Source organism: Rutilus rutilus (genome assembly GCF_951802725.1).
Source record: "Rutilus rutilus genome assembly, chromosome: 9".
In the NCBI taxonomy this organism is placed as follows: Eukaryota; Metazoa; Chordata; class Actinopteri; order Cypriniformes; family Leuciscidae; genus Rutilus; species Rutilus rutilus.
Genome location: NC_140223.1, coordinates 28878889 through 28906531, shown reverse-complemented (window position 1 = coordinate 28906531; position 27643 = coordinate 28878889). Strand labels below are relative to the sequence as shown.

Genomic DNA, 27643 nt, shown 5'->3' with positions numbered 1-27643 from the left:
GGGCAATAGATAAAATGCAGGGCGGAAACAGGACAATTAAAAAAAAAAACAATAGTTGTGTCAAGGGGTATTAAAAGTTTTCAAGGATGTTTTGAAGATGGAAATTGAGGGAGCTAGTCTGATATAGAGGGGTAGACTGTTCCAAAGTTTTGGGCCTGCAGTTGCAAAAGTGCAGTCGCCTCGTTTTTTAAGTCTGGATCTGGGCACGATGAGAAGACAGTGATCACTGGATCTCAAAGTACGAGATGGAGTGTACGGGCAGCGGAGATTGGTCAGATATTGGGGGGCCGGTTTGTTAAGAGCTTTATACACAAATAGTTAAATGTTAAAATCAATCCTGAATGTGACAGGTAGCCAGTGGAGTTTGAATAAAATAGGGGTGATCGACTCATATTTGCGTGTCCCGGTGAGAAGTCTAGCCGCTGCGTTTTGAACTAGCTGTAGACGAGAGAGAGAGGCCTGAGATAGCCCAAAATAAAGTGAGTTACAATAGTCTAAGGCCATCCTTAAAAATATTCTTGTTTGCCGTAACCCGATCGACCCTGTCAGTTTAGTAGCCTACCGACCCAATTATTTATTTTTTCCCCCTTTTAGTCCGACCGACTTGCCGGCTGAAACTTGTGTTAAGACCGACCGCTTTTTTGTAACTCTTCAAACAACTAATATTCTAATTCTAACAACTAATACTGCATACAAACATAAGCTATAGCAGTGTGATTTTTATTTCAAAATAAGAGATTTTTGTTTAACAGTAACACCAGTGACACAACTCCAGGGGACCACTACTTTCATTATAAATTTTATAATATGTATTCTGCATTTTTTTTATATATATCATTTACATAATATATTTGATAGTTATGTATACATTATTGTATTTTAAATGGTGTAAAAATCTGTTATTGACCTCAAAATAAAGCATTTTCCCTCTGTACATGACTGGGGACGAGCACTTCTGTGGTGCTTGAAATTCTATATAATTCATAAAAATCAAATATTGCCACATTGATGGCTCAAGAGGGTGTAATTGTTCAAATAACATATTGTTTTATTTTAAAATGTGAAACACGTTTATTTTAAAAGTGTTTTTTAAGTGTAATATTTCTGTAAAGGCTAGGGACAGAAAAATGGACATTTTCATAGAATGACCCTCTTACATTTTAGCTTAAATTGATATATTTAATGAAAGTAGCTAGATTAGTTATATGTGTCATTAGCAATAGCCAATGTTATGTAAAAAAGACACAAAACCATTTATTTCAACAATTAATTTCAATCAGGCTTTGCCACAAAGGTAAAATGTGCATTCCATGCAAACAGCATCACAATCTCTTAGAGCCCAGCCCAACCACTGTGCATAATACAACACGAACAGAAGATTGTATTTGACTCATGCTGCATACACATACGCAATGACAAGAATTATGCCTACTGTACATATAGAGTTACAACTACGATTAGAGTTGTAACATAAAATGTACCTCGTTTCTATTTTGCATTAAAAATGTTTGTGGCCCCTTTAAGAAATCCCTCTCTTCTCGCGATACTATAGGCTCTATGCGCAACTTACTTCCGCATTCTGCGAGACGGGTCTCACAACATCCGGTTCAGGTCCGCTGTACCGCGCTACTTTGGATATGGCGCTGTTTTACTCTAGATGCCTTCAGGAATTACCCAAAATGAGTATAACTGATGTCAATCGCCTATGCAGGTTGACATCTAAAACTCCTGCCTCCAAAATGGACAAGGGGTTTAAGCTGTACGCCTCCTCATACATATTTGACTATGAAGGTTTGTATCTGCCTGCGATAGCTCATGTTAGCATTCCCGAGCGGGAAGAATGCAGTATGTCACTATGGTAGCTAAACTAACGATAACATTAACCTACTAATCTGAGTTGATAGAAAAAAATTTTTTTGATAGAACAAAATGTATGTACCTACATAATCACGTTTTCACTTCATTTTTCACCAGTATCAAACAAAGACAGACTGACTGGTGCTGTCAGTATCAGGGCAGCTAGTCACAGATCTATGAAGAAAAACGAGAAGCCACACAGTCTGAGAGTAACGTTAGGGATGGGTTGGGTGTTCTGTTCGGGTTCTCAATCTGTTCCAGTTCAGGGACAGTATTTATCAAGCCTCTCAGGGTAGGAGTAAGTAAGAGTAGATTAATCAGTGATCATGAGCGGGTCCCTTTGACTGTCTAATCACCATGGACAGACTTGCAGGAGCTGCTTTAGTCTTGAGACGCTTGGTAAATACATGCACAGTTGTTCCAAGTTCAATGTTGTTTTTTGTCTACTTGTTAAAATGTGTATAGTGAGGTTACTGGGGTAACTCTGATTGGACATCCTTGATTCTTGAGTGCCATCTTTCCATGTTATTCATAATACGTCCTATACAAATCTCTCTATTACAGCATGAACAAATTCTGTTATTGTGTTTGTTGTATTAATGTCATTGGCAAACTTGCCCCAGCAACCTAACTAGACTGTTACTCAAATCAGTGGCATCTGTTTGAACCACTGCTCAAATATGATACATTAAAGCTCAACCACACTCTCAAATCTGTGTCAATGTTTGTAAAAAAAATTCTCCATATACTTTTGTACAGATAGTGCTTCGGGATTCGGACCCTGTCATCCTCACATCGTATCGGTGCTCATGTGTAGCTGGCACTGCAATGTGTAATCACATAGTTGCTTTGCTGTTTCAAACGGCACACTATTCACAGTTGAATGTGCAGGTTGTGCCACCTGTCCACACCTGCACTGAAACAGAGCAGCGATGGCACAAGCCCAGAACCGCAGTAAGTGTTTAGACACAATTCCTAGGCCTAATACTGTCCCTCTTCTACTATGTTCTCCTTCACATTTTATATATCATTTCTATGTTATGTGTATTTGTAATTACTGGTATTGTAAAGTGACCTTGAGTCCTCAGAAAGGCGCTATAGAAAAAAACATTATTATTGTTATTATTAATAATAATACTCCTGGCATTAGTGATATTTAAGTATACATACGTATTAATTTGTGTGTGTGTGTGTGTGGGGGGGGGGGGGTCCTTTCAATTTTATTGTCTCCTATTGTTAAGATTGTATGTTGTTTGTCCTTTTTTTTTGTCAGGGAGTGAAACCTGGGCCAATAGACAAAACGGTCATCAGCAAACCAAGACTCAACCGGCTCACAGAAGGAGGAGTCAGGTGAAGTACAGTAGTGAGATGCTATTGCAATTACTGCATCATACAGTCTACATATGTATACACACACACACACTTATGTACACATATACATACATACATTATACACACACAGACTTGTGTACACACACACACTTATGTACACATATACATACATACAGTATACACACACAGACGTATGTGTACACACACACACACACACACACAAATAAAAAGAAAGATTCCATAGGTGTCAGTAACCTGCAAATATTACTAACACTAATTACACTACTAAAAACTAAGATTACTAACACTATTACATTCTTTCACAGGAGTACACTCTACAAGGGCTTGGTTGGGGACCCACTAGACATGTCTTTACTACTGATGGAAGACATGTACAAAGACTTTAGCATTAGAGAGAAACCTCTAGCAGCATCTATGGGCATCAGTGACGAGAAGACCCTTGTTGAGACAGCTTTTGGCTTAGCACAAAGGGGCAGTGTGCTCTCGTACCAGCAGCCTGTATTGGCCACAAAGTCAGTCAAGATGCACCAGGATCCTCCAACTTACCCACCGCTGCCTATTGGGGAGTACAGGCTTGCCCCGACAGACTGTGTGCATGTGTGCACTGAGGAGGAGCACTTCCACCTTAAAAGCTTAAATGTTACACTGGACATGGCCTATAAGATTGAGGCAGCGACAAGAGAGCAGGCAGCAGACCAGGAGTGGCATCAGCTCCGCAGGCCTAGGATCACCTCCTCACGTTTTAGAGAGGTGTGTTTTGTGAGGGGAGAGAGCTCTGCAGAGTCTCTTGCAGAAAGAGTCCTCAAAGGAACAAGGCAGACTGCAGAAATGAGAAGAGGTGCAGACATGGAGTTTGAGGTGGCAAGGGAGTACTGTCAGATAAAAAATGTCAACTACACACCCTGTGGCCTCGTCATCCACCCTGATGCCCCTTGGCTTGGTGCCTCGCCAGATGGCTTGATTTTTGATCCATTCGCACAGCCACCGTTTGGACTGGTTGAGATAAAGTGCCCTAATGTGAAGAACTATGTGGACTGTAAATACCTTAAAATGCAGGATGGCACTTTGGCTCTTCGTAAAAGCCACTCTTACTATTGGCAGGTGCAGGGTCAACTGTTGATCACTGGCCTGCAATGGTGTGATTTTGTGGTTTGTGCTCAGGAAGACATGCTGGTGCAGCGTATCCAGTTTGACCCGGAGGTAAAAGCAGTCATCAGAGAGAGGGTGGACCAGTTTTACTTTACAGTGTACATGCAGAAGTACTTGTCTGTGTCCAAAAGATCTTACTGATCGATGCAGGATAATTCAGGTGGGGGCTTCAGATTTTTCAAGCAAGATGACTTTTTTTTCACAGTTCACATTTGTCATTTAAATCTAGAAATGAAACCATAGTCATTTTTGAGGGGCTCTTACAGGCAATTTAAATGTTTCATGCATCACTGTTGGAAGGATGTTCTTTAGGTCAGCCAAACTCTTTTTCGCCAGAAGCAATAGTTAGTTGCATCAAAGTTACACCATAATTGTTATATAAATAGGTTATATAAATACAGCGTATTTTGCAATAAACACAAAGGAGTGAAGAAAGTTTTTTTTCTGATTTATTTGTTACAAAAATAAATCACTTCATATACAAATGTCTCATGGTAACTGTATAAAAGATGTTTTCAGATTTCATATACAATATTTTACTGTATGCATGGTTTGATTTCATACATTTTACTACAAGAGATAGAGAGGGGGACAATTAATGAACAGTTGGCACTTTAAATCACTCAAAGTCAAACATAAACATGTATCATGGAATACATGTCAAATCTACATCAGAGAATCCAGTTCGTTGAAACTATGTAGGCTAGTGTTATCGTTTATAAAGAGAGACAAATGGAACAGAATTGACCATTCAGTGTATTAGTATATCCAGACAGACTGGCTCAGTGAGGTTAACACAGTTATTTGGCCCAAGCTTTGACCAGTGGCTTGTTTTGATAGTTTGCTAGGAGGCAGGCTACTGCAAAAAGCTGGTTGATACTGCCACAAATTGACAGAGGGATAAGAGTGTCAAACAGTTTGTTCTCTTTGATGCGCCTAATTGTCCTCTCCACATGTATCCTTAACCGTGCAATGTCCTGAGTGACCAGCACTTCGCCATGAGAGAGTTGTGACTTTTTACTCAGAAAAGGTGGTCTGTAAACTTTGCAAGGCACTAGGTCGTCAATTCTGAATCCCTTATCCACCATTACAGCCATATCTTTATCCAAAAGAGGGATAATGCCAGATTGCCTGAACAATTCTTTGTCACTGATAGAGCCGGAATACAGTGAGGAAATAAAAGTAACAGCACCATGTGGTGACACACCAATCATTCCTTTCAGGGTAGTGTGGGATTTATACTGTGAAAACATCTCACTCTGTAAGAGTAAAGATGAAGGCATCTGACATCTCATCTCTGTACAGTCAATAAGGACTTGGGTGTCAGAGTATTTGCCGAATACACTCGGCATCGTGGCTCTAATTGTCTCAGGAGACATCCATATCCCAACAGCACCCAATAAGGTGTACAAAAAATTTACCCAGGTTTTGATTATCCTGCTGACGGTGGACTGGTGAATACCGAAACGATCACCCAGATCTTTCTCCTTCAGTCCCAGTGAAAGGTAGACCAAGAACAGGAACAGTTCATCAATCATCGGAAGGCATCGGCTCTGGTGGGGAGCAGGTAAAATCGTTTTCGTTAGTAAAAGCGATAATCATTGCAAGGTCATCATAAATGTTTGTAAAGTGTAAAGTCTAACCAATCAATAAATAGTGTTCCAACCAATCACTGACAGGGGGTGGGTGTTGTGAGGTTTTGCGCTCGTGCACGGCTGCACGCAAAAACCTCACAACACCCACCCCTGTCGGTGATTGGTTGGAACACTATTTAATTTTGGTTTTGAGTGATGTTGATATCAACTGTTTTTGTGTGCAGATCTCAGAGGCTGCCTACAGAGACGCTTTTTTTTTGACGGCATGCTTATGAGGCGGGCAGATAGGGGATCATTAGGAAAGATCAGATGAATATGATAATTTATGTTTGGGCCTGAAATCACTGATACAACCTTTAAGTATGAACTATGCCTACCGGTCGACGAGGTGGATCAGTGGCATTGTCAAGAGCTGCTGTTGTGCTGGAAGTGGATGACTGTGTACCAACACGCACTATTCTCCTTGTTGCAGGTTCAATCTGTCTCCAAAATGCCTGTAGGTGGCGGTAGCTGGCAAATCTAAAAGTGAAAGAAAATTATTATTAGCTTTAAATCAAAGCATTACCCATTATTGATGTTTGCAAAATGCATCATCACAAAGCAGAGATATGTGGTTCTCACAGGACAGAGATGCTACAAACAGGCTATGATGATCTTGTAGATTAAACTAGCCAACAGTATATAAAGAAGTTAAAATAATCTCAACCTTAAACATCTACAGAAGTGTTAAAATGTGTAAAAAAAAATGAAACATACACATTAATGCAGCAGTAATATTAATCCATCATTTTACCGCACTATGAGTACTTTTACTTTTCATACTTTTAAGTACATTTTTCTGATAATACTAACATACTTTTACATAATTAAGGTTTTGGATGCAGGTAGTGTAGTATTTTCACAGTGTGGTATTAGTGCTTTTACTGAATTAAAGGATCTGAATATTCTGCCCACTACTGTGATTCATATGAATCGATTTTAACACAATCTAGGTCTGCAAGAAAGTCATAACCACAGAGGTATGCAAGCTAAGTATCATATGACATGATACATACCTGGTATAGAATCTGATGTCATCGTCCGATGCTAAAAACCTCTCCAGGCCAAACGACTGCTTCAGTGTAACCTCAGCCATTCTCTTTTGCATCTCCTCCATCGCCTGCTGCTGGGCCTCTATTTTCTCACATGCTATATCCAAAGCTGACGGTTCTGGTTTTGCATCGTAATCATGGCACTGAAGCAACAGTTGAACATCCATCTCTTCCTCTTCAGTTGATTCATCCTCTAGTCGTTGTGTTCTATCCCAGACACTTGGCCTGGCTGCCGGCAGAGAGTAGTCGTTCCAGGCGAACAACACGGGCACAGCCCCCTCTTTCAAGCGTCGTCGTCCACCTTGAATGACATCCGTGGAGACGAAATGTCTACTACAGACTGTGGTGGTTCTCTTAATTACCAAATTATCACGTCTCACATTACGTATCCATATTTTTCTTATGGTTTCTTCCTTTGGGAAGTGGTGGAAACTCACGGTGGAGTTGAACTTCCCTGACATCGCGCATTGAGGCACGCAGCAGAAATCACTGTTGGGATTATCCCGCTTCTGGTACTTTACTGGCTTTGACATTTTCTTCTTGTCACTAACATTCAGATGTTAAAATCAAATAAAACGCCAACAGTAAAAGGGCTAACTAGGTTATTTAGGTCAAGTCAATAGCTGTTGCCGATTCTCAATCAGTACCAAAACAGCGAAACAGAAGCAAACCGGAAGTTAGGAGACCCGTTTTCCGGTTTGGTCACGTGACGCTCGGCATAGAGCCTATTCACTTGTGCTGGACGCGTGCGCGCGACCAGAGAACGGCAGCCATTTTTCATTGTTCAGGAGAGCTCCATGACGGTGCGTGCATCGATCGGATTCTGTGTTATACGTTCTTCTTTCTCGGTAAATATTACTCCAATATCTTTAATATGCACAAATAAGTTGTGAAGCGAAGTTAAAAGAACATTTGATGTGTACATTTTTGTTTATAGATTTATTTGGAGCGCATGTGTGACGAGGGAACCTCGTGGTGATCGGACGGTAAAGGATTGGGTATGTACGTTTTATGGTTTATGGGGGAAATTACTGATGGCATGTTTATTTGATAAATCTGTTAATGAGTTGAATCTATATTCTGTGATTATACAGTATAACTTTATGGTTAAATGCATATTTCTGGTTCCGCGTGGCATGATTAAACGTGGGTTGTGGCTTTGTTAAAGTGCTTTTATTTCTCTTGTAACTTAGGCCTAAGTTACCTCAGCCACTGCCGTATTCCAGTTTGTGTTATCGTATTTAATTGTAGCCTAACATATTTTGGTTTGGAGAAATCAATTTAAATCTGACCAGTTGCAGTGTATTACACTGCATTTCAGTTTGAATTGAGTTAAGTATTCTGTGGATTTGGGCATTGATCCACTGGTTAAGCTTTTTGTGACATTTGATTGTCATCTTCAAATTTACTGTAAACTGTTTCTACAATTTCTTTTTTTTTTTTTTTTTACTAGTGAAATCTATTTTTTTTTCTTGTGAAATCTCTTAGAACAAGGCAAACTTTTTTCTTAATCAGACTTTTATCTGTTTAATTGTGCCTCCATTGACCGCTGTCACTTATTTTAAACAGCAGTCAGAATAAAACCCCAATTTCAAAAAGCATAGTTTGCTTCCGGTGTGTATTTCTGCAATTTCACCCGGTTGCATTTTTTCTCCTTTGTTTAATTTTACTGTGACTTATGTTGTTCTTATTAATTTTACTGTGACTTATATTGTTCTTATTAATTTTACTGTGATTTATGTTGTTCTTATTAATATCACTCTCAATTAATTGTTTTCCAGCTGCCTTTAAGACATATTACACGACAGTGCGCAGGAGCTTCAGGTACAAACAACCAGATCTTGCATTGCAGGCGGAAGCTGTGGTGAATTCAGCTCGGAGTCGAGCGAGAAGAAAGACGGTAAGATTTATTAGATTAGATTCGTTTTTGGTCAATGTGACTATTTTTCAGGTGCATTAATAGATGTGTGTTGTCCATACGCAGTGCATTGGGCAGTACTGATTGTCTTTATTGGTTTTAACAGCTGCTAAAAGCGAGACAGAGTGTGCTAGCTGAGGATGAGGTGGGCCTTCGGAAGTGTGCTACCATAGACCTGATGTCTGATGAGGAAGACGGCATCGTCGGCGGGGTGTCTGGATGGATTGTGCGACCTCCGTCCTGTCGCAGCCAGGAGCTCACAGAGCTCTGTACCACGCTGCAGTCGAGATTAGAGTCGACTCCAAAGTACAGGGCAACGCACCACAGACGTCTGCAAAATGGACCGAATTCAGACAGAATGCCGCTAGTTACCTGCAGCTGTATTTTGTCAGGCCTTGTGAAATGTAAGAATATTCTGTTTTTCATGATTTCATCATAAAGCAAGAGGTCATGGGATTGATGGCTATTATTTGTTTAATAATTGTAAATAATCCTGTAATTTACAGGAAGCAGTATGCCATCTTCACAACTCTGAGACAAATTGTGGGCGCTACAAACTGGATCAAGGTAAAAAAAAAAAAAAAAAGAATCTTACATTCTTTTATTTTTTTACTTTCATAAAAACTTACAAACATTTTAAAGGTAAGATTCAAAGAATATGCTTTCATTCTCTTGTATAAGAAAATAGATCCGTTATAGTTTACGATCTTAATCATACATTTTGTTTCCATAGAGTAACCTCGCCTCATAACGAGGGCGTAACCTCACATTTACTCAGAGCTATGTCTGCAAGTCCAGATTTTCATGACGCTGATCATGACGACATTGTAAGTAACTTTTACTATTTTCTCCTTGTTTCATTTTACTGTGACTTGCGTTGTTTTTATTCATATCACTCTCATTTAATTGTTTTCCAGCTGCCTGTAAGACATACTACGAGACAGTACGCAGGAGCTTCAGGTACAAACAACCAGATCTGGCATTGCAGGCCGAAGCTGTGACGAGTTCAGCTCGGAGTCGAGCGAGAAGAAAGAGGGTAAGATTTTTAGTCAATGTGACTATTTTTCACGTGCATTAATAGATGTTTTGTGTCCATACACAGTGCATCACAGTACTGATTGTCTGTATTGGTTGTTTTTACAGCTGCTAGAAGCGAGACGGTGTGCTAGGTGAGGATGACGTGGGCATTTGGAAGTGCGCCACCATAGATCTGATGTCCGATGAAGTTCAACCACCAGCCAGGAGCTCACAGAGCTCTGTGCTACGCTGCAGTCGAGATTAGAGGCGACTCCTAAATACAGGGCAACGCACCACAGACGGTTTCAAAGTGGATCGAATTCAGAGAGAACGCCGCTAGTCACCTACTACAGCTCCGAAGATGAAAACAGACACTGAGCTTCCAATTTGTTGTGTGTGCAGATGATCTATGCTTTGTACATAGGTGTATATTGTTTTGTGTCTGTGCTAATAAAGCTCTTTCTTTGAATAAACAGCATGTCCCTGGCAAATTTTCCATTCCTTTATAAATTCATGTCCTTGATGGTAATAATAGTGTAGTCCATAGGTTAACAATGACATGAATATACCACAGAATAGCATATTATGAATATAAAAAAAATAATTTATATATTATTATTTATGTGAATATTATAATTTTTTGAATTTTTAATGAGCAAGGGTGACCAATAGTAACAGATCTGCCAACCAATCACGAGTGATTTTTCTTGTTTAAACCACGTGGGTTCAACCAATAGTGAGTGAGGAAATTCAAGCCTTTCTCTGGCGGTAGCTGCTATTCATATGGTAATTAGAGCCATTCACACCTCTGGCGCGAGCGCTCTGCATACGTCATGGTTCGTTTCCGACAATATTCGGCACAGACGAACGCGACGTTCACAGGCTGTAAATTGTCGTTAACTGCCGAAAATTAGGGAGATTTGCGGCCGTTTACGGGGTCGGAAATCCCAGTTTTCATGCAGTGCCACTCAGTCAAACACAACACTGAGTGTGCCCAAGAACAAGACAGTTTACCCTCAGAAGACATGGAGCAACTAATGAGGCAACTGAAAGTGTTCATAGAAAACAAGCTAAACACGGATGACCAACAAGATGAGTCAAATTCGCTATGACTAGCGATGGAACGGAAGACCAATGATCATCTGGTACACCTTCATGATGAAGATGACGACCACCTGTTCTACAACAACACAGAACAAAGGGGTCTCTCACAGCCAACCACTGACAAACACCCAGAGGTACCAGGAAACACCACACTGGCTTCCCATCACTCACAAAGAAACCATCACACCAGCTCTAAACTCAAGAACCACGTGTGTGCTACAGTAACCACAGTAAGCACAGAAGGTCAGAAAGTCTCTCACAACCAGAAGGCATCACAAGAGGAATGCAAAAAACGGAGACAAAGTTTTGCCATGGACCACAGCTTCACACAGCCATGCCAAACTGCCTCCCAATGTCTGCCAGAGAACTTCCTGGCTTACTGGACTGACCCCCAGCAGATCATAGAAGATCCCTTTCCTAAGGCAAAGATGCAACAAGCCAATCTGCATCTAAGCTCATCAAAGCTGAGCCAAGAAGCACGTGGGCAAGCCTTCAAGAAAAGGGGGGAGCAAAACAGACTGAGACAGATCTGACCATACATACATGCATACACTACACTACACTACACTACTAACGTGCTCACTAACACGTAGAAGTTAACCACATCTACCATGGAAAACATTCAACAAACATGTTCTCCCCACAGGTAGAAACCAACTTCAGAAACTTACTTCAGACACTAGCTTAACAACTTAGCTACACTTACCATAGGAAACATGGTAGCTATCCATCCAACAAGTAGAACACCTCTCATTACCCTGTGATACCTGACACCTCAGCTGCACAACAGTAGTTATAAGCCATATCAGGAACACTCAACTGCTGTTTGTTTTACCTCTTCCTTGCCTTTCCTTCTTCTTTTATTAGGTAGAATGCCTGTCTACCCAATAAGGGCCAAGGTCATGATATTAGGATTGACGCACCACGCCTGATACTTGTAAGCCGCCTTAAAACGAATGTGAGCCAGAGAGCTCCATGCATGATGGGTCATATAATTGTTACCACAAATTATGTCACCAGAAAATAAAAGGTAAAACGTCTTAATCTAGAATTTAGAAGAGAAGATAACAAACAAAACAAATGTAATCACAGAATTTGATCAAAGAATCACCGTACCAAAACAAATTAGAATAACAATCCCAAAATTTGAACTATATCCAACATAATAGACTATATTGAGGGAATGAACTTGAACTTTTAATACTGAGATAATCTAATGCCCTGCACCAGTACAGTGGCCGGTCATGGAGGTGTTGTCTTGTTGTTTGCTGTGTATGTGTGTCTGCTTCTTATACCCGTGTTTCTCCAGCGTTCACCGATGTCTTCATTTCAACACATCGCCGAACGAAGGGGGGATTATGTAGGATTGAGTGCGAATCAAACACAAATGAATCTTACAGGTGATTTGTTCAAACACAATTCCACACAGAACTCAACATTCCAGACCCCAAATCACCATTCCAGAGCCAGAGCCATAAAATCAGGCTCCAGACAGTCTCCGCTAACCAACGAAAAACCCCAGCTAAGAACTTTATGGCCATGCAAGCTTCGAAGAGATGAGCCCAACTAATGGAAGAACTTGTCAATGTGAGATGGTTTTTAGAAGAATGATTGGTTCAGAGATGGCACAACTCAGTGCCCGATCAAGATAACAGCAGAAGTTGCTGGACCCCACAACATTCCAGACCCCCTCCCCCTTAAGGACCTCTGAATGACCAAACCAGAGTTCTCTTCTCTTCAGACCAGAGAACTGAGATTTTACCTTAACAATAGATAAAATCATCCCAGAACAATTCTCGATGGACTTATAATCAAACATCATGCAACTACATGATTCTATTTTGTGTCTACAATATATGTGTGTGTCTAATATGCTTAGATCCCATATAATTCATGTAATTGTTATAACTATTAGATGCTTGAATGAAAGTGTGTCGTGCTTTCTATCAGTACGATCGTATGTTCTTAATTCAAATGATGGCTTGAGTGAAATCTGTGTGAAATGTTCCGTATTCTTATAATAGTAATAATGTCTAAACTGTGGCTTCTTTCCATCACATGAACCTCTGGCCATTTTGAGTGTGCATCCACAACTACCAGAAACATTCGCCCTTCAAATGGGCCAGCAAAATCGATGTGAATTCGCCGCCAAGGAGCTTCTGGCCATGCCCAGGGATGTAGAGGGAGATTTCTGATTTTGTTGACAGGACATGCAAGTCTTTGATTTTTCTTCAATTTGCGAGTATATTTGGCCACCAGTCTCTGTCTCTGTGCTGTACGTGCATTGGCAATCGCGATAACGCATCAGCATTCCCATGGTCAGTAGCACTTCTATATTGAATTGTGTAGTTATGTGCAGCTAGCAGAAGAGCCCACCTCTGAAGTCTTGCAGCAGCCATGGATGGAGTTGCTTTGTTAGGATGGAGTATGGTGGTAAGTGGACGATGGTCTGTTAATAATGTGAAGTGGTGTCCATTTAGATAAGTATGAACTTTCTTACCCCAAAGATGATTCCTAGCGCTTCACGTTTCAGTTGCGCATAGTTTTGCTCAGGTTTACTCAAGAGTTCGGGACGCAAAGGCTATGGGTCTTTCCTGCCCATCCGGCATCATGTGTGACAGTACAGCTCTAGGGCTGGTCCGAATACCATTTTTTGAGCTTCGAAGCTTCGACAGGAATTAACATCGAATATTCGAAGCTTCGGAGGGAGGGGGCTGAACATATTCTTCTCTCTAATAAAGGCAGGAATCTCTATGCGTCTGTCTGTTTGCATTTAGATTATTTATCTTGCATTTAGAACCGTTCATCCAATCGACTTCACGAGTGCAGTGTCACATTTGGTGCAATATAGACACGCGAGACGTGACACGTTCAGAATTAATAAACTTTTAATACAGAACAGCGCGAGCGGGAAGCGCGCCTCACGCGCAACACTGCACTTGATACAAAACACAGCCTAATATTTTTCTGAGTAACAAATAACTCTCAAATCAGAAATCAGCAGCACAGTAATTACTGACACAGTAAAGGGTAGGCTAATATATTGTTTCTATTCTATTTCCACAATGTCAAAGCAACGCAGCTTATAGACTAACGTTACAAGCTCAGGCATGCACTTTTGCCCATACAAACTCCGCTGTTCTGCGCTCTAAAATAAGAGTATTGTATTTCGCCCAAAAATACTAAAACAATAACCGTGTGAGAGGGTGTTTTAGGCTATATCATGTTATAGCCAGATATGACGATGCTTACTTAGCCTACAGCACGCGTCACCACAGATCAGCATCTATTCATAAAGCCAACGTGCAAACTATCGCAAATCAAAGTGAAAGTGGGTCGCAGATGCTTTAACACACAATCAACTTAATTAAAAGTAAAGAATCGAAATGATCTTCCCAGGGCTGTTGCCGCTCTCATATTGCGGTCTTTGATTTAGAAATTTTAGCTGACGATCAGTAAAATGCAGCTTATCTGTTGCTAGTGACGTGCACTCCATCACATCTGCCTATAGCGCGGGATTTGAAGTTCGGATTCATATCCGTTTTGCAAAAACACATTTATGTGTTCATTGTTCATATTGATAAATCAGAGAGAACTATCCGATCTGAGAAAATGCATGACAGCCCCATTCAAGCGCGAATGGGAACAGTTTCTAGGGGGATGCCAGGTGTGAAAAAAAAAATAATAATAATTAAAACGAATATTCGAATGTCAAATTTGAAAATCGAATACCAACCCACCGAACGAATATTCGAATACTCGAATATTCTGGTACAGCCCTATACAGCTCCTTAATTCAATTTTGAATGTAATGTGTGTGTAGTCATGATGAATGATTTATGCATGTACAGGTTTTATAATTACTGTGAAGGAAAACATCTGTTTTTAAACACCAAAAAAAAAAAAAAAAGAAGAATTTAAGTCAAAATTTAAGTAAAAAAAGCAGAATAAGAAGTGGAAGCTTATAAATGGCGACTATAAAGAGAAGAAGCTAGACTGCATGTCAAGTTTGAAGCCGAAAATGCTGCTAGACGGAAGGCATTGGAAAACAATTGCAGAGAGCTAGAGGGCTTGGAGACACTAAAGAAGCTAAATGCAGCAAAGGCACGGATGCAAGTTTATGAGAAGAAAGAAGACCCAAAAGATGAAACCCGAGAGTTACTTCATGACTGTGCACCTGTGCAGAAGAGACACATGCCTATTAAGCAGCTCTTTGTTCCAGCACACACCACAGGAAAATGTGACGAAATCACATCAAGAAGATAACACTTCAGACCTTGTTAGGATGTTAGCAGAATCCATCAGTTCAAATCAACTTCCTATACCAGAACCTGCAACATTCTATGGAGATCCACTCAGATTTAGTGATTGGAAAATCTCCTTTCCAACTCTGGTTAACAGGAAAAACATGATAAGTCCTAAGGATACGTTGTAGAGACGTGGTCCACTGGTCTACTGGACCACGTCTCTACAACGTTCTCCATGGGATAAACTAGCGACGTCTTTTTGAAGACGTGCCCACAACGTTCCTGGAACATTAGCCAAGATTCTAAAAAATGGAACTTTACCACGACGTCCTCACAACGTTGTCATAAAGTAATGTCACGCTGACCAAACGACGACTAACTCACGATGTTGTCACAACGTTCTGTATTAGCTGGGATGCTACTATCTAAGCTAACTAAAAAAAATAATAATTCACAATCTATAGCTTCGGTTATATATTAGTATATGAAATATATAAGTTAAAATACATGAATGACTCGTTATAACGTAGTTTAGATGACTTCTATAATAAAGTGATTTTGTATGATTTGTTACCAGGCACTAAAGCGATTATCCATAAAACTTGCTTTGAACCAATCGGATTGCTTGGGTCCTAAGCTTGGACCCATCTCTTCAGTGGGACTCATTTGTTCACCACACCGGAGAGTGTTAGCGGGTGAATGAGTGTGGAGGTGAGTGAGAGCCCGGCACGCTCATGACAGTATGTTTAATGAACACGCCCCCTCAATCAATAGGAATGGGTGCTCCCTAATGAAATTAATGTGTACAGCTTATGTGTGTGAAGCTGATTATTTAAGGAATTTTTGAGTATTACTCAAGGACATGCTGGGGGAGTTTTTGTGCACTGGGAGCTCTCACTTCTAAACGGCCGCTCGGGACAATTAGTGTCTCTGGCAGTGAAGATAGTCAGTTAGTGGGGGGTAAAATTTCAGAGCTCCTTATTGGCACAAATAGAAGTGACAAGCAACTCTGAGACCCCAGGAACTGTGCAGAGAGATTTTGCTGAACCTGATGGACTAACTCTTCCTACTGAGTGACTTAGTGGACAAATATTGTTACGTCACCCAGTTTCATTAGGTCACTCACTCCGTGTTGTTGCTGCTGCGCGGTTTGAGTTTGGAGCTCCAACAATTTGATTCTTAATCCTCGATTTATTCTTTATACCAGTTTTATAAAGTAATATTTTTCTGCTTTTACAGCGGGTGAACATATCCCTGATAATTTTCTATAATGAAAACAATCGGATTGCTTTTATATCGCTACTTGAATCCAACTCTCTGAACATCCGCTTCTAGCTTTAGCTCGCTAGTATCGGTTGGGTGTCTACCTTTGAGTGCAGGTGAGGAAACGTTCGAGCTGCACGTGGTGCAGTTGGAGCTGGAGGCCGTGGAGAAGCAGATCCACGACCTACTAGAGAAGCAGGCTGAGCTTCGGGAACGGTAATCAGAGCTTGAAACATCGCGGGCTGACGCTCACAAGTCCGTGTTAAGTAATGTTATCACTCCTACTTCCTCTAATCTGTGTGTTTCTCTGTACAGAAACCACGCACCCAGAACACGATTATCTCAGCCATCCTTCACACCGGCTCCGACACACCACAGGCCTTGGATGATCCAGCAGCGGAAGACTCGAGCCAGGCCGCAGGCCAGAACCTCTCTGCCTCCGCCGGCCCCAGTCTTCGAGATCTCCACTCGGAACCACTTCTCCCCTCTTCGCGAGACGGAACGCGGCGCTGTGATCATCGGCGATTCCATCGTCCGGCATGTCCACGCTACCTCAGCTAAAGCTAAGGTGCACTGTCACTGTTTTCCTGGTGCTTGTGTTCTCGATGTCGCTGCTCAGATACCCGAGATTCGGAATGATGATGAGAGCATCTGAGCTGTCGTACTGCACGGGGGGGGTGAACGACGTCAGGCTGCGGCAGACAGAGGTTCTGAAGAGGGACTTCAGGAGCCTGATCGAGAGGGTATGCAGAACATCACCCGCGACGAGGATCATCATGTCCGGACTGCTTCCCACTGTTGTAAAGTTTTTCTTTCTTCAAAGCAGACCAGGAGACGTTGGGATCACGTTCAAACAGAAGAGTTTCTTTATTTGAGCGCGGCTGCGGTTTCGTCCAACATAATCTAAAGTATATAAATTTACATGGTGTCTTATAGGCATTTTAAGAGGAGGGGCTTTTGAAGGTGGAGACAAATCAAGACAAAGCATAGGCGTTTGATTCAATCAAGTCAAAACCAGTTTGGCAGGTTATCCGACTTGCTCAAGAGAGACAGAACCAATCAGCATAACACTATCATTCAAATGATCCAATCAGCCAGCATAAGGCTCCAAGAGCCATTTGGGTACGAAAGCCCTTTGCAGAACAAAAGGTGAGATTCTCAGTGAATCATTCGTGTGCTATTCCCATCAGTCTGACGGTATCACCCATACCTTCACATGATCACAGAGATAAAACCACAGCTGTACATTGAGCTTACTGATATTATATTATGATATTATAAAGCATGTAGGATCAGCAGATCTTAAACATATTCTTAAATTTGAATCCTTCACCACGTACCAACAAGGACATGAAAGGTTCAGTAGATTATTTTCTCTAAATGAATGGTTAATGTCATGGTGTAATGAACAGAAACTGCTCTTTGTAAATAATTGGAATCTTTTCTGGGAGTGACCTAGGCTTTTCTGTGCTGATGGCCTAAACCCCAGCAGAATCGGAGCGGATCTTCTGTCAGGTAACATCTCCAAGACGCTACGCACGGTATGACTAGAAAATCAAAACTCAAGTCACAGTCTTTATTCTACCCATTTATTTGATAGAAGTGTGAGTATAATACAGTATATAGAAACTGTGTATTCCTCGATTAGTGAGGTCAAACAATAAATCTACTGTATGAAAAAATAAAAACCCTCTAGAAAAAATCTAATCGTGATTAAACCAGAAAATCTCACAATTAGTGAACAAAAACTATTTCTAAAGCTAGGTCTGATAAACATTAGATTGCTCGCACCTAAGGCAGTTATTGTAAATGAAATGATCACAGATAATAGTTTTGATGTACTCTGCCTCACCGAAACCTGGCTTAAACCAAATGATTATTTCGGTCTCAACGAGTCTATTCCAGCTGGCTACTGTTATAAGCATGAGCCCCGTCTGATTGGCCGTGGCGGCAGTGTTGCAACAATGTATAGAGATATTCTTAAAGGTTGTATCAGTGATTTCAGGCCCCCCCCCAAAAAAAGATCACATTCATCTAATCTTTCCTAACGATCCGCTAGCTGCCCGCCCCATAAGCATGCTGTCAAAAAAAACGCGTCTCTGTAGGCAGCCTAGGCTCTGAGATCTGCACACAAAAACAAAAACAAACCTCACAACACCCTCCCCCTGTTGGTGATTGGTTGGAACACTATTTGTTTTGGTTTTGAGTGGTTGGTGAAACCAATTGTTTTTGTGTGCAGATCTCAGAGCCTATAGGCTGCCTACAGAGACGCGTTTTTTTGACGGCATGCTTATGGGGCGGGCAGCTAGCAGATCGTTAAGAAAGATTAGATGAATGTGATAAAAAAAAATTTGGGGCCTGAAATCACTGATACAACCTTTAATGTTACTCAGAAAACAGGACAAAGGTTTAACTCATTTGAAGTGCTTGTGCTAAATGTTACACTCTCATTTATAAGAAAAAAAATCCCTACTATTTATTGCTTTGGCTACCGTATATAGACCTCCAGGGCCCTATGATAATTTCCTAAAAGAGTTTGCGGATTTTCTCTCAAGACCTATTGGTCAACGTTGATAAAGCATTGATTGTTGGAGATTTTAACATTCACGTATATAATTCAAATGATGCATTAGGCACTGCGTTTACAGATGTAACAGGGCGGACATCCGCCGTCTATAATCAATGGGGGAATAAACCCGCTCAAGTTGTTCAATTAAATGAAAGTATAGGCACTGGTGAGGTACACGGTCTCTTTATTTCTTTAAAAGAAATCTACACATCATATAAACATTAGTTGAAACAAATACCAAACAAAATAACCTTCCACAGAGTACAAACAAGAAAAAGGGCCACAATAAGGAGGGGGGGCCAGATTGATTTGGTTAGACAAGTCTTGGACTGGAAGTAACAGTCGCCACTATTTAAGTGCAACCCGGGAAAAGTGTAACACGCGTGCCAAATGTAATACACAACCATCAAATCAATCAAAAGAGTGCACTATCACTGCATCACACCAGCTCCTAATAAGGGAGATATGGTCGCATCCAGTACCAGGCCCCCTAAATGGCCCAAACAAAACCCACACACTATACAATGCAACTAACAAAAATCAACTAAATGAAACAAAAGAAAAACAAATAAACTATACAATATTCACATAACAAAACCAAACCAAACAAATCCAAACAGACACACAATTGTAAATAAACTTTAAATACTGGGAAAAACAGTGGTCCAGTGCGCCATAAGCTGCCAGATGAATCTGTCAACACATAATACACATTCAGCACACCTACATTTGTACACCATTAAAATATACAAATAACATTGGACCATACATTTAATTTATACATCTTTATATAAAATATAAAATCACATAAAACATCTCATTACCTCCACAATGTGTCCTATTTTATACCGAACACGTCATATCACAAGTCACGAACGCGATACCAAGCTTGCTACTACAACACATACAAAACACATCCTCAAGACCAATACTCTGCTTTCTTTTGCACATGATAAAAATCAAACGACCTACCCAGGAATTGTCAGCAACATGAACAGGAAAAACTGAACGTTATGAGACGTACAGCTCCAAGTGAATGACCGCAATGCCAGGTTTGTTACTACAACACATAAAACACACATACTCAAGAACAAACAATACTCTGCTTTTTACACATAATCAATCTAACGACCTACCCGGGGATTATTGGCAACATGAACAGGTAAGCGATACCCTCAGTGTGCAGTAGCTCTTCACACTTGCAGCAATACCCCGCCAAACAACCATGTGCGTGTCTCCCACAGTATTGCGCCACGCACCCTTTAACTTGCTTAGGCGGAAATTATGCTGGACGCATTCTGCCATGACGTCATTCACAATAATAAAAAATATATATATAAACACTGCCAACCCACTACACAGATTTACTAAATTCATTTGGGGTCAAGCAAAATGTCACTGGACCCACCCATCGTTTTAATCATACATTAGATTTAATTATGTTGCATGGAACCAATCCTATTGATATAGATATTCAACCGCAAAGTGATGATATCACTGATCACTACCTTGTAACTTGCAGATTGCGCACTGCTGAAATTTGCCATGTCGTGCCTGAGCGGCAACCTTCCAGTCTCTCTGTTAAAGCCAATACGGAAGTGACTTATGCTACGCTAGAGACAGGCTCCAAAAAGGGAGTCAATTCCATATATCCCCCATGTTAAAATTCCCAATTTTACAACAGAAAAAAAATATGTTTACAGCCTGGTACAAAAATTCGTTTTGGTCTATATAGCTAATTTTGCCCTTACAAATAAACGTAAATTGAATTGAATTGAACAAATGGAATTACAGTGTGTCTTACTTGCTGTTTTACGGTGTGTACTTTACTCTTAACACCTTTTACCTATTTATTTATTATTCTCAGGTAAGGTAAAGAAAGTCAAATCTGACCTAAACCATAAGCATTCAAAAGGTATTTGGTCAGAAGACTCCCCTGTGGTATGTTCTCATTAAAAGTCTTCCAGCATCATAAATCTAAGTCTCAGTAGGCAGATTTTGTAATCAATTAAATTTCTTTTAATTGGTTACTTTTCTTTTTATAATAAACAAAAATATACAGGCAAATAAAACTTCATCATTTAAGTATAAAATACGATAATCACGTTTTGAATCAAAGGTGTAGTAAGCTCTGGACTTCTTATCTTCTGCTTGGGGTTTCTTGTCCTCAGCTCTGGGCTTCTAGGCGTCGGGGGCACTGGCGTATCAGTATCCCAAGAGGCAATCAGTTCCTCAGTCTTTTATACTCCTGTTGTTTACAACAGGCGTTAAGTTGACACTCCTCCAAAGTTTCCCAGATCCTTCTCCAGGCAGGTGCAAGCGGTCCACCTCTTCATGTCCTTGAACTCCAGTAAACTCAACTAAGATGGCTGAGTTCATTTAAAGTTCTAAGAGTCCTCTAGCGCACACAAATAATCGCACTTTTCTGCTCCTCTCAACATGGGTTGGCACAGTCACATATACATAACCATTTACTGTACATCTATGCCAAAACAATATAAGCCATCTTTTACAAACAAAATAAATAACAACATTGAATGCAATGCATTATATCCAATACACTGGCTAAGCATGTGTAACAAAAAGGCATCTACAATAAACAAGGAGGCAGGTAATTGCATTTTCTTGATATTATACAACACTGCTGACGTGAGCCCGTCTATGTGTGATTCTACAAGCTGATAAAGGGAGGAAACTTGTTTTATGAGGTTGTGTTTTAGGGCCCTATTTTAGCGATCTAAGCGCTTGGTCTAAAGCGCATGGCGCAAGCGCACTTAGAGCCACTTTTGCTAGTTAAACGACGGGAAAAATGGTCGGCGCACCCGGCGCATGGTCTAAAAGAGTTGTGCCTATTCTCTTAATAAATGGGGTTTTTTGGTGATTTTTGCCTTTTATTGGGACAGGACAGTAGAGAGTTGACAGGAAGGGAGGTGGGAGAGAGACGGGGGATGGGATCGGGAAAGGCCCACGAGCCGGGACTTGAACTTGGGCTGCCCGAGCGCAACGGCGCTACATGTCGGTGCGCTGACCACGAGGCCGTCGGCGCCGACTGTTGTCCCTATTCTCTTAATGTGTAATGGGTGTGTTTTGGGCGTAACGTGCAATAAACCAATCAGAGTCTTATCTCCCATTCCCTTTAAAAGCCATTTGCGGATTTGCTATTTACATGGCGGAATTTGCAAATGGAAAAACTGAATGCTTCTCTAGCGAGGAAACGGATCTGCTTGTGTGCGAGGTTAAAGCAGACCATCTACGGGACAAGTGAATGGGTGTTGTGGACCCGCATAAAGGCGCATATTACTAATGCTCACTTTAAATAACAAAAAAAAATATTGCGCTATTGACTTTAGACCAGGTTTCAACTGGTCAATGGCGCAGTCTATTTCAGTTTGTCGTAAAATAGCAACGCGCCAACAATGCGCCTGAACACACCTCTTTTTCAGACCAGCAAGCCCATGGGCGGACAAATGGGCACAAATGCATTTGCTATTTAAACAAAGTGCCGCAGGACGTGAAAATGATAACTGTGTCCGGCTGAAACTAGCAAAAGACACTTGCGTCGTGTGTATTATAGGGCCCTTAATCATTAATAAAGAATTGTGTGTTAACTGTCATTCTGGTGTACTGTTCTCTGCCCCCTCATTCCGTGTGGTTGTTACGTTTGTATTTTGTGTTTATTTTATGTCTTTTCTTCTCACAGCATGTTGAGTTGGATGGTTATCCTGATGGTGAACCTTTCAATAAATTGCCATCAGATAATCTTTGTGCTTGTGAAATTACTGGGGGGAGCTACAGTACCATCAATGCCTGATTGGATTGGTTTGTTATTGTGGACTTCAGAATATCTGGAAGGACATGCTCCACTGCTTATACAGGGGGTGGAAGTGGAGCGTGTGGATAATATCAAGTTTCTGGGTATCCACAGCAGACCTGGGGCCTCATTTATAAAGCTTGCGTACGCACAAAACGGGGCTGAAAACATGCGTACGCCAGTTCCTGCGCAAAAGGTGGGATTTATAAAGAAAAACTTGACGGGAAAATTTGCTCACCTGCACGCAAACTCTGACCCATGCATACGAACGTTTTGGAGATGGAGCACTTTGGCGACACCAATGGTGAGCTGGAGTTAAATGTATTTTTGGTCACTTTTATACAGAAAATCTAAAGAAAATTAAACATATACAGAAAGATTATACAAATACAATTTCAATCACCAAGCCTGTCACTTGAAGCAAATATCCATTCCTTCTTAAATGTCCGCGGCAGCGAGCGTGTTGAGCCGTTTAGTGAAACTGACGCAAATTACAGTTTAAATAAATAAAATACTTATGATATAAACATTTATATTAAATATGCCATTCAAATTAATGGAGTTAAACACTTAAACATGAAATCATTACTGAAGTTACAACTTTTTTTTAATTCAATCATTAGAAATATTTGTTGTGGATGCGATTGTTTTTGAACACTTTTCCTGTGGCGTGCTTTAATGTTTTAACCACAGAGATAATTGCTTATCATGATAATACCAGATTGTCTGAGAAAATAGTTTCGAGCAAAGAATGCCCAAGGCCTATCTGTTTCCATTAAAAATATAAATCAATTAAAAATACAATTCGGCCAGTGGAAAAGATTGAGAAAAACTTTCTCTGAAATGTATTTTACACTATTTGATTTATGTAGGCTATTCAAAAACAAGGCAAGGATAGACAACTACTTGATTTGTATTAATGTAATGTTTCTTGTACCGTTTATATCATTTGCATATGATTATTCATCCACGTGATAACGTTTAAGTTATCACGTGGATGAATAATCATATGCAAATGATATGTAGATGAGGATCTGCATAGTAAAACTAGGCGTTGTAAGCTCCATATATGGTTATTTCGGGTGGAGACGCATGTGCGCACAATCTAACGCTGACTGGGATTTATAAAGTGAATTCTGCGCAGGTTCTGGCGTACGCACGGTTTTATAAGTCTGAATATTTTTTTGCGTACGCCATTTTTGGCTTTCGGGCGCACGTACACTTTTAGTAAGGTTCCTACGCACAGTTTTATAAATGAGGCCCCTGACCTGGGCTCTTAACACCTTCCACCTGGTGAGGAAAGCTCAACGAAGACTTTTCTTCCTAAGGAAGTTGAAGCAGGTCAGACTCTCCTCTCGGCTGTTGATACATTTCTACAGGAGTACCACAGAGACTATCCTTTGTCACTGTGTGACTGTGTGGTATGCCAGCTGCACAGCACATGACAGAAAGGACTTGGCCCTGTGTGGTTAAAACAGCGCAGAGGATTGTGGGGAATCCAGATCTGGACTCTGTGTATGCAGAACGTCTCCAGAAGAAGGCCGGAAACATTGGCATAGATCCCACCCATCCGGGTCATACACTGTTTGTCCCACTGCCCTCAGGGCGGAGATACAGGACTATGAGAACACACACAAACAGAACAAATAGACTGAGAAACAGCTTCTTTTCAGCTTCGAGAGCTGTGATCTCGATTACACCCCCTGCACATATACCTTCCAGCTAGGGACATAATTGCACTTTAGATAATGGCACTTAATTTTAAAGTAATTGCTGCTGTTTGATGCTGCCTATTGTTGTTGTTTGTTGTGTTTTTTTTTTTTTTGGGTTATTTATTTAACTGAGATTCATTCACCAGACAGAATTTCATTGTACTATGTATAATGACAAAGTTCAAGTTTGGTTTTGTCAACTCCACTTATCCTGTAACCCTGTGAGTTTGATCAACTACCATAATGGTACGGGCCCCTGGCGTCTTCTGTGTTTTCTGTTCTGACAACAAGCATTTGAATGCGACAAGCTCGTATAATCACGACCTCAGAAGTACGACGTAGGCCCCTGATGACCTATGTATCACATGAAGGCAGCATAATAATAGTCAGTTTCAAAATTCAGCAAATTATTTTCCACTAAAAATCTTTAAATCATTACTGAGTAGGCTAGTTCCTTTTTGTCCATACAATTTAACTTCCCCTTTTTCATCGTCAGTGTTGTAAGCCATGAATTTTGATGAACTGCATTTCTGCAAACCATGTCTGTCACAAGGCCAAAGCAACATTTTATGCATTCGTTGTATCTGAAGAATAAATCCATTACGTTGAACAGTCCCCTGTTTTGAATAAAATATGATCTTAAAAAGATGCAGTAACCATCTTTAAAAAAAAGTTACTTGTTTGAGACCAAAATTCTGACATTTTTTGTGTTACCAATACTTTTTTGTGGCCAAATTTAATAAGTAAATGTTAAATGTATACAGCAAAAAATAAATATTGAAAGATTTTGTAAACTAATGGAGATTGTGATAAATACAACTGAACCTTACAAAGTTCGTTTTAGCTGTCCAGGCGACATATTCACGATGTTAGGCTAAAAGTAGCTCCTAGGTCATCAGGACAAAAAACAATCTTAACGGCTGTTCCACCCAAAGACACTGTAGTGTATAGAGGCAATAGCTATAGAGCCTTGGACCTTTTCTTCATAAATGCAAAATTTTGATTTATAGATTTTAATCTATGATAAAAAGTTAAAAATAAATCTTTATTAAATAAACAAATAAATAAATAATGTCCGACTGCCTGTGTCAGTTGTTTTCACGAATTCACACTTACAAATGATCCAATAAAGTAAAAAAAAAAAAAAAAGCGTATTTGGCGTGCTGTCCAAGGGGATCGAGGGCTCCAAACTTGGAATTTAGCCCAAACCAGTTGAGCATAGGCCTACCCCCCCGTAGCCTATCCCCAGCTGAGGAGTGATGCAGAAAACTGTTGACAAACATAGGTGAGTCGGCTGTGTATGTATATATCTTCTCTCTCTCGATTAGATAGAAAGTTTGAATGTGCTCCTCCTGAACTTTGTTTATTAAACATCATTTGTCGTTTGAATTCTGCAATCTCTTGAGATGCAGACATGTTATAGGCTGACAATTAGCTGAACATATACTAGTTTAATTAGTGACACTTACCTACATTTGAATATGGCAAAAAAAATTATTTTAAAATCTTTATGATACCTCATTCTACATGATACCTCATTCTACAATACTTATATCACTGACAGAGACTCATATCATATCACTGACAGAGACTCCATCCCCCATCAGCCAATCACTGTTATTAATCATAGTCATAGTTATTAAGCGTGTTGACGTCATTATCCATAGCAACGAGTTCAACCCCACCCTTTCTCTTAGTAACTTCTCTCTATTCCTTAGTAAAAGTTGGTATCAGCAGCTTTGTAAATAGGTTTAAAAGAAAACTCTTAACTAAGACCTTTTACTGTGATTTAAGAGAACTCTTAGTGTAGTGGTAAGATAAAATGTGTTGTGAATACAGCCCCAGATGTTTAGTAATTAACCGACAATGATAGTGAAGTGTCACTTTGTCCAAGTGAGAGGTCTCACATCACTGCAGCGAGTTTTCCGCAGGAAAACCCCATCTCACATCTCTTGAGATGTTATCTTATCTTTTCACTAGTATTTATCTTTCACCCAATGAATGTCAAAGGTTAACAGCACTATTATAGACATCTGCTTAATGAAACAATCTGTTTGAAAAGTTGCTGTTCTGTGTCCGCCACATTTCTGAATGCATCTGATAATGTGTATAAAGGAAGGAAAGAAAGAAAGAAAGAAAGAAAGAAAGAAAGAAAGAAAGAAAGAAAGAAAGAAAGAAAGAAAGAAAGAAAGAAAGAAAAGAAGTTATATGGTTGGTGTTATAGTGGTGGTGATAGTTTATCATGCACAAATTTGTTCTCTTTCACAAAGCATTGGGCAATAGCAGAAACTTTTCTTAGTACGTAAACAAACTTTAGTGCTTGAGCCCCTAAGATCACGAAAGCGAAAGTGCCCTTTTCTGTTGAATCGCAGTGCTCGGTGGAACGAGATTTCCCCCGCCCCCCGGATCTTCCTGTGTGATGTCTAAACACAGGATATTGTTGTGGCTGTGCAGATTATTTTTAAATGATTAGTTGAAAATATACTTTCATTCAAATTCTTTAAAGAAATTACACACACAATTAGCATACTGCATTGCAAGATGCACACCAGTAATAATAAAAAAAATTATAATTAAGGCACATTTATAAAAGCTACTTAGATATCCTAATTAAACTAAGGTCTAATCCTGGCTTAATCTAAGCCCTGTCTGTGAAACCAGGCCATTATCTATCATAATTATCTATTAACTTGGGAGTTGGCTCCTTTGATTTGGGTCTGGCTAAAAAAGCAAAACATTTAGCAACCACCCAAAACACCCGTACCACAGCCTAACAACCCCATAGCAATGCAGTAAAGAAAACATTAAGAACAGGCAAAACCCTGGCAATCACCTACAATGCCCCGCAGCATCATGGTGGCAATTTATACGGACAGGTCAACATTTTCTTATTAAAAAATAAAAAAATAAATAAAGATATTAAATTGAGGACAGAATGTGAGGATAGAGAGCATTTT

At 40.2% G+C, this 27643-nt stretch overlaps 3 protein-coding genes and 1 long non-coding RNA gene across 6 annotated transcripts in view; 3 read left to right on the top strand and 1 right to left on the bottom strand.

Annotated features, from left to right (window-relative positions):
* The window catches only part of LOC311297067 (B-cell receptor CD22), a 256060-nt gene that overhangs the window by 208358 nt on the left and 20059 nt on the right, over nt 1-27643 (top strand). The window lies entirely within an intron of this gene.
* On the top strand, nt 1575-4836 carry LOC311297032 (uncharacterized protein). The gene is made up of 4 exons (XM_084419100.1): nt 1575-1791; nt 2617-2811; nt 3131-3207; nt 3516-4836. The coding sequence occupies exons 1-4, from the start codon at nt 1786-1788 to the stop codon at nt 4498-4500; spliced, it is 1263 nt and encodes a 420-aa protein (XP_084275226.1). The 5' UTR covers nt 1575-1785; the 3' UTR covers nt 4501-4836.
* On the bottom strand, nt 4888-7770 carry LOC311297031 (uncharacterized protein). The gene is made up of 3 exons (XM_084419099.1): nt 7010-7770; nt 6332-6473; nt 4888-5912 (listed from the first exon to the last, which is right to left on the bottom strand). The coding sequence occupies exons 1-3, from the start codon at nt 7576-7578 to the stop codon at nt 5160-5162; spliced, it is 1464 nt and encodes a 487-aa protein (XP_084275225.1). The 5' UTR covers nt 7579-7770; the 3' UTR covers nt 4888-5159.
* LOC311297033 lies at nt 7824-10552 on the top strand. Of its 2 annotated transcripts, XR_014628730.1 has the most exons (8): nt 7824-7893; nt 7983-8043; nt 8827-8945; nt 9070-9367; nt 9470-9530; nt 9697-9790; nt 9881-9999; nt 10107-10552. It is a non-coding gene; the product is annotated as an uncharacterized lncRNA (long non-coding RNA). The 2 variants fall into 2 exon arrangements; XR_014628731.1 differs by having other exon boundaries at nt 7852-8043; nt 10107-10551.

Bases quoted from the DNA above. Each gene is read 5' to 3' on its own strand.
- LOC311297032 (XM_084419100.1), top strand. The intron at 2,812-3,130 runs GTAAGTGTTTAG...TTTTTTTGTCAG, and splicing joins GGCACAAGCCCAGAACCGCA to GGAGTGAAACCTGGGCCAAT. The intron at 3,208-3,515 runs GTGAAGTACAGT...ATTCTTTCACAG, and splicing joins CTCACAGAAGGAGGAGTCAG to GAGTACACTCTACAAGGGCT.
- LOC311297031 (XM_084419099.1), bottom strand. From the start codon at position 7,578: ATGTCAAAGCCAGTAAAGTACCAGAAGCGGGATAATCCCAACAGTGAT. The intron at 6,474-7,009 runs GTATGTATCATG...TTTCACTTTTAG, and splicing joins GACATCAGATTCTATACCAG to ATTTGCCAGCTACCGCCACC. The intron at 5,913-6,331 runs GTAGGCATAGTT...GCTCCCCACCAG, and splicing joins CTGATCCACCTCGTCGACCG to AGCCGATGCCTTCCGATGAT.